This window comes from Octopus bimaculoides, chromosome 3, assembly GCF_001194135.2.
Source record: "Octopus bimaculoides isolate UCB-OBI-ISO-001 chromosome 3, ASM119413v2, whole genome shotgun sequence".
Classification (NCBI taxonomy): Eukaryota; Metazoa; Mollusca; class Cephalopoda; order Octopoda; family Octopodidae; genus Octopus; species Octopus bimaculoides.
In genome coordinates this window covers 123,545,464-123,552,738 of record NC_068983.1, presented here as the reverse complement: position 1 = coordinate 123,552,738, position 7,275 = coordinate 123,545,464, and the positions used below count along the sequence as shown (strand labels likewise).

Below are 7,275 nucleotides of genomic sequence, written 5' to 3'. Positions count from 1 at the left end.
AATAGGAGGGGGCTGAGGACGGAACCTTGGTGGACCCCTACCTCTACCCGGAATTCATTACTGTACTCATTTCCAACCCTCACCAAACTGGCAGCATCTCTGTACATGGCTCGCACAGCTCTCACTAACCATTCTTCTATCCCAAGTTTCCTCATTGACCACCAGATAAGGGATCGGGGGACCCTGTCAAAGGCTTTCTCCATGTCAACGAAGGCCAAGTACAGAGGTTTATCCTTGGCTAGGTATTTCTCCTGCAGCTGTCTCACTAGAAATATGGCATCAGTGTATAGTAATTGGGCTGGCGTCATGAGGAGTATCTGACTACAAGATACTACCTCAAGCAATTGTGTAACCCATGTCAACATGGAAAAATTGGGCATAAAAATGACAATTATGATGATGGTGATAGCAATAATTGTAATTCTGAACATGACAAAAAATGTCCACCTCTGTTTTACAGTTCAATAGTTAATTGTAAACTTCCCATCTCTTATTAATTCCTCTGACAGATAAACAGTTCCACATGTCACAATGGGAAATTTATAACTACAATAATATTATGGAGAGCTTACTTGAATAAACATCTGTAATTTCATCACTAAATTTGTGGCATATTGCTGCAAAGAGAAAAGTAAAAATTATCATCATCTTTTAAGTAATACATATTTCTTGTAGAATCACAGTCAACAAGGCATGAGTCAAAAGGTTAAGAAGTCATTTCCAGTTACCAGCACTGAGCTGTGCTCATGGCAAAAGCATTTAACTATGGTCCAGCAAATTCAGTTTTAAACATGTACTGTGGTTAGGTACAGCTCAACACTCAGAGAAGTGAGAGTACTATTTAATTCATGATTGCTTCATCAGCTGATGCAGCTGAGTTCAGGCATTCCTGAGAATATGGTGAGGACAATGGTAACCAGCTCTAGTATTTAAACAAGAATGCATCACCAACCATCAAGCTAGTACTGTCATTAAATCCAAGTTGATTCCAAGATTAATCAAAATAGAAAGAGCAGCAAGCAGTTAAAGATCATTTTGTAGAATCACCAAGACTGGTAGGGAGCAAGATCTCCTCAGATCAGAGACCTAGAATGATTGCTTGCAACAGAGGGAACTCAATAGAGTATGATAAACAGGGTGACAGATGAAGTCTATCACCAAAGAATAGATACAGTTACTGTCAATTCAATTATCACCCACAATTTGGGAATGACCTGAAGCTAATGTAGAAGACATTTGCCTAATGTGTCATATCATTGGATGGTACATGGAGCCACATGATTTCACAGCAAACTTCTTAAACACACAGGAAAAGTTACACCCAAAATGATGGTTTTTGTGTAACAGTCAATCTCACACGAAGCCTTTCACATACAGGTAACCACCATAGTGGGGATAAATGGTATTTTATGTGGTTCATATATGGAGCTGAAGCTCTGCAGATTTAAATGTTTTTGTCATGAACACAATGAAATACTGAAAGTTGAATACAAATTTTAAGTTGAAACTATGATTTAGTTGTTTTAAAGTTTGTGTTAGTTTTATTAACATCAATCCACTTACATCTTTACTGACTGCAGCATCTTTATGGGACCTGAAGGCTCCATTTACCCATTCCTTCACATCAAAATTCTCATCTAAAAATTTTGAATAATCCTGAAAAAAGGGAATATTTACATAAGAATTTAGCAGGTATCATTTCAGATTCCTGATGTTAAGTTAACACTATACAGCAAGCAACTTCAGAAAATAATTTTCAGATGTATTTTTCCAAGAGGCTTTTTTTTTTTCAAAGCTTAACATCACATTAAACAGAAAACATATTCAACCATTTTGTAATTGTATTTCTAAAAAAAAATACTTCAGTTTCTTTTGAAAATTATCAAAAATTGTGAAGGATTTAACAAAATAAGTAACTTTATTATTATACAATTTTGTGAAATGTAACATGATTTATATAGAAACACCTTCAAGTGGACAACTTTTGTATCATAGAATGAAGGACAGTCTAAGGTGGGTTGATATTAAAAATAATCTTTTTTTTAAAACAATGTTGTTTGACCTCAGGTTATCCACCATTGAGCAGACCTCCAATCAAATTATATTCCAGCCATACTCATCTTATCCTTTTCATTTTTATCATTATAATCTGGTCTTGAAGAGCTAGTGAAGGCCATAGGTACAGTTCCTTCCCTCCAGACTATATTAGATGATAGGAAACAAATAACAAGTAGAGGAATGCAGATATCAGATGCATATAAATGAATATTAGTTACTTTTGACTGACTTTTCTCTTTTCCTTATATGCATTCACATTTTGTTTCTAATACATTAATATTAGTAAAAAGCTGAGAAACAAAATTGAATATAATTTAATGTTGACCCTTCTTCATTGAAACTAGGAACTTCCGATATTGTCTCGGTTTCAGTAGAGTTTGTCAACATAGATTTTGGAAAAATAAGAAAAGAAATGGAAGCTATAATTTGTCTATCCTATAACTGAGTTTAAAAGCAAATACTTAGCTTGAGATATAGCTTTATTAGTGTCCTCATTTCACCGAGGTGGTCAGCTCTTGAAGTCATACACAGAGCACATCAAAAACTGGTATTGATAAGTGATAAATTAACGAAAGTTTTGGACCATTGACTAATATTGTGAAAAGGGGCAAGCAACCACACATGTCAGTAGCTGAGAGTAGGATAGGATTGCAGTGTTTATCAAACAAAATAAAAATAGCGGCTCATTATCATCATCATCGTATTAGCATCCACATTTCCATGTCTGCATGAGCCAGACGAAATGACTAAGATAAATTTTCAAATGGATGGATGCTCCTCCTGTTACCAACTCTCAACTGCTTACAAGCATGGTAATATTTTCCGTAGTTCTTCAAACAAGAACAATACATCAGCCGGGCATGCTACCAAGAAAGACTTCACTAGTTTGACGGCGATGTTTGTTTACAACCAGCGCGTAATGTCAAGTCAAGGAAACACACGAAATTCATTTACAGAGCTTTGGTCAACTCGGGTCTATAGAAGATGCTGAACTTGAAACCATGTGTTTGTGAAATAAACTTCTTAAACGGTCATGCCCGTAGACGATAAAAATTTGAGGACCTTTGAAACCTACGAATACTAAAATCTTATGGAACTACAATCTATGTAAAGTTTTTGGAATAAGTTTGTATAAGATGACAACAAATGTGTGTGAAATGACGTTTACGGAAAACAGTTAAACTATTTCTCACTATCAAGTGTTCTATTAAAAGTATCTATATGCCACGGCTATTCTGTCTTGGGATGACCTTTTGTGAAAAAAGACTAGCTACATGCTAAAAATAGCAGCCACATTCTCTAAAATAGTACAGTAATGTTGCTAGAAGAAAGGCATTGTTCGCTGTCGTTCCCGATATCCAATAACATAGAGTGGTTATGAGAGGAACGCCTTTGATTGTAAAATTTAATTAGTCAGGGCTGACCTACAGCTTAAACAATAACCGCAAATGAGACTCCACTGTCTTAAAACGACCACAATGGAATAGTCATGGCTGGAATGTCTAGGGATTAAACAACAACGATGACATCAATACTTCAGAACATGAATGTGATATTTTGTTTCTGTCCTGAAGGTGAGAAAATGTAAAAAGAAAAATAAGACTGAGAAATTACAAGAAATTAAAGTTATTTACCATGTTGAAGGTTGAAATAAATATCTTTGTCAGCTACTTTAATACATTGTAATGTAAGACACACTAAACAGTATAAAATTACAATATAAGACACATTAAATTTTAATAAATAGATTATTTCCTCTTCAGCCGAACAATTTCGACACGTCAAAACAAACTACAAGCCATGTCTGGTCACGTGATTCAGTAATGTACATAAAACATGGAACGGGTACATTGATTTCGCTCCCTCTCTCTCTCGCTCTTAAACACGCGCGCGCGCTGACAGGGTAGGGTTTATGTGACTATTGGACCTGTGTTAGAAGTAATCAAATTATACGTTACTGTTTTAAAGGAAGGAAGGACGTGTTAGATAATCTAACTATTTACCAGCAAATTACTGGACTCATGATCCCACTCAGTTTTTCTCACACATTGATATTTTATACAAACTTCAAACTGTAGAAAATAAATATATATATATATATATATAAATTAAAACAATTGTAAAAATGTTTTATCCAGTTTACTTTTTATTTTTATAAGTGTTACTGAAGTTACGTCCCTTGATAGACTTACCTCCCGTGTACGGATTTTCAATACTGTATTTTACATACATATTAGGGTGGAACGAAAAAGTACTTTTTACACAGATTTTCAAAATATGTTTTCAAGAATATATTTTTTATTGTAAAATCCTTTAAACACAACTGTTAAAATCTGAAGTTCTTAAATTTACATCTTCAGGCTCCGCAGCTCACTTGAAATTTTGAATAATGATCGAAATATCACTTTATAACACGTTTGCCGTTCCTCATTTCATTTTTTTACATTCATTGTTACGAATCGATTTTCTTTTGCGAAATTCTTGGAAAACAAGAGTGTTAAAATCTCAAGCTCTAAAATTTATATCTTCAGGCTCCGCAACTCACCTAAAATGTCGAAATTATGTGAAATAAATAGACTCTTCGACTTTGTTTTATTATTTTTAATACTAGGTCACCGAATATATGTGTTTCATGAGGTCTAGATTACACACCCATTAAAATAAATTGAACAAATTGTCAAGATTGTAGCAGAAAAGATAATTCTTCTTTGGCAAAAGGCATCCATCCCTTGTGTTACGATTGAGTCAGTTAAGCCGAAAATCTTAAACTTTCCTTTGCTGACGTAGAAGGGCGATTGTGATCTGGCCGATTGTTTCTAATCAGCCTCTGAACGTTCTGTTTAGATACTGATTGATCTATTCCATCAATGACCATTTTTCGATTTGTCTGTTGGTCCTCTAAAAAATCTTTTTCTCTCTGTGGTACATTTTTGTGTCTACTACAACTGCAGTTTTTAAAGGAGTTGCACTTGCAACATGAAATGTCAAATAAATCTTTTGTATATGTGTGTATGTATAAGTATAAGTATATGTGTGTATGTATAAGTATGTACTTGTATATGTTTATATGTATATACAAGGGGGTACCCAAAAGAAATCAGAATTTTGCAGTGTTATCTTATTCACTTGGTTTTACATGTTCACACTTTTATTGCTTTTAAAGTATTCTCCCTTCGAAGCAATGTATTGGTCCAAGTGCCTTTTCCACTATTCTAAGCAGTGCTGGAAGTCTTGCGAAGTGATACTTTTAACATCTCTGTCGTTTTTTTCTTCACCTCTTCCACATCTGCAAATTCTGTAGCACCATCTTTCGTCACCAGTGATGACCTTCAAAAAAAGGTCTTGGTCAACTTCCGACTGTTCTTTCAGTTCACGACACGGTTTCAGTCGTAACTGCTCTTGATCTTCCGTGAGCAAGCGAGGCACAAATTTTACTGCAACTCTTTTCATTCACAATTCCTCACTCAAAATTCACTGGCAGCATTTTCAGGACACAACAATCATATCAACAAGTTCGTTAATTGTTCTGTGACAGTCCCTCAAGATCAGTTTTCATAACGTTTTTATTTGTTTGGGAGCTCGACGGTCATCCTGAACGAGGTTGGTGACCATTCCTAAAACATGTAAACTGCATGTAAACTTGTATTTTGCTCATGGCAGTATCTTTGTTTGAAGTATGGCAACTGTTTCAGCTGTCTTTTTCCCCAACAGAAAACAGAATTTCATGGAAGCATGCTGTTCCTTCATTTCAATGATCACAAAAATTGATGAACATAGGAGAAGCACTGCAAAACAAAGACACACCATGCGGCAGTAAAATTGGAGGGTGTAATTTTACTGTCACTTGGTGCATCTTTGTTTTGTAGTTCTTCTCCTCTGTTCATTATTACCCGAGGGTCACGTCTCTGTGAGACAAGCCCGTCTTGTCTCACAGAGAATGTTTCTGGTTATTTTGGGGTACCCCCTTGTATGTATAGATATATGTTTATATATATATACATGCATATGCAGGGTATTCGGGTTAAATTTGACAGATTGCATAAAATGAAAAGAAAACGCAATATCCCATCCTAAAATAAAAAATATTTTTAAAAAAAGCGAAAAATATCAACTAGATTACTATTGGGAGATAAAAGTTTGCTCATAGTCACTGCCCTCGGGTTTCACCAAGGCCTCAAAATGGAAAGGTTGGAGGAAAAGTTTGCTTCTGTACGTGCGTGCATGTGCATGTGTTGTTTATGCCCATGTGTGTGTAATTGTATGCGTGTCTGTGTGAGTGTGTTGTGTTTGTGAGAGGTGTGTGTGTGTGTGTGCGAGTATGTGTGTGTATGCGTGTGTATGTGTGTGCATGTGTTTATGTGTGTACGCGTGTGTATGTGCGTATGTGTATGTGTGCGCGCGCGCGCGTATGTGTGGATTGTGAGTGTTAGGTACGAGTGCGTGTGTGCGCGTTTGTGTATATGTGTGTCTGTATGTGTGTGCCTGTATGCGTGTGTGTGTATATATTTTTGTGCGTGCGCGTATGTGTGAATGGGGGTATGTATGGGTTGTCAGGTGTGTGGGAGGTAGGTGTGAATGGTGGTATATATGGGTTATGTGTGCATGGGTGTGTGCGCATAGGTGTGTGTGTATGTGTATGTATGCGTGTTTGTTTGCGTGTGTGTGTATGCACAAGTGTGCGTGTGTATGTGCGTTTGTATAAGTGTGTGGACGAATCTGAGCGTGTAAGTGCATGCATGTGTGTTGTGTGTGTGTGTGGTGTGTGTGGGTGTGTGTGTGTGTGTGTGTGTACATGTGTGTGTCTGGTGCGTGTATTTTTCGTGTGGGTATGTGTACGTGTAGGAAGAGATGAACTAAATTGTGAATAATTGTAATAGAATGGTGAATAATTGAAATAAAGTAAAGTGGATAAAGGGTAAGGGGGATTAATATAAAAAACAAAGAAAAAAGAAAAAAAATGAAAAAAGTGTTGCTTTGTTGTAGAGGAGACAGTCATAAGGAGGAGGGGCTGTGTTGAGTCCGAAGGGGAAAGCTGTTCGTAAGTTGAAAATATAGCGCTGTTCCAGGTGGAGTCGCGAGGGAGTGGATCCATGGTGCAGAGCGAGGCCAAAAACGGAGATGTTAGAGGGGGAGTGGTTGGCCAAGTGGAAATGACGGGCGACGGGGGAGTCCGAACCTCGCCGAACGTCCCTTAGGTATTCGGTGAAACGGTCGGCC

General features: G+C 36.7%; 1 protein-coding gene across 2 annotated transcripts in view; it reads right to left on the bottom strand.

The window, feature by feature from the left end:
* Positions 1 to 4,824, bottom strand: part of LOC106880341 (conserved oligomeric Golgi complex subunit 7) — a 39,660-nt gene extending 34,836 nt beyond the window's left edge. The window contains exons 1-3 of one of the 2 annotated variants that reach the window (XM_014930223.2): positions 4,251 to 4,824; positions 1,564 to 1,656; positions 573 to 617 (exon numbers count right to left, since the gene is read on the bottom strand). In XM_014930223.2, the coding sequence (XP_014785709.1) occupies positions 573 to 596 (24 nt within the window). In that variant the 5' untranslated portion in view covers positions 597 to 617; positions 1,564 to 1,656; positions 4,251 to 4,824. Of the gene's footprint in view, positions 1 to 572; positions 618 to 1,563; positions 1,657 to 3,692; positions 3,882 to 4,250 lie in introns of those variants that run through there. The other variant, XM_014930222.2, reaches the window with a different exon arrangement.
* Positions 4,825 to 7,275: the final 2,451 nt, after the last annotated feature.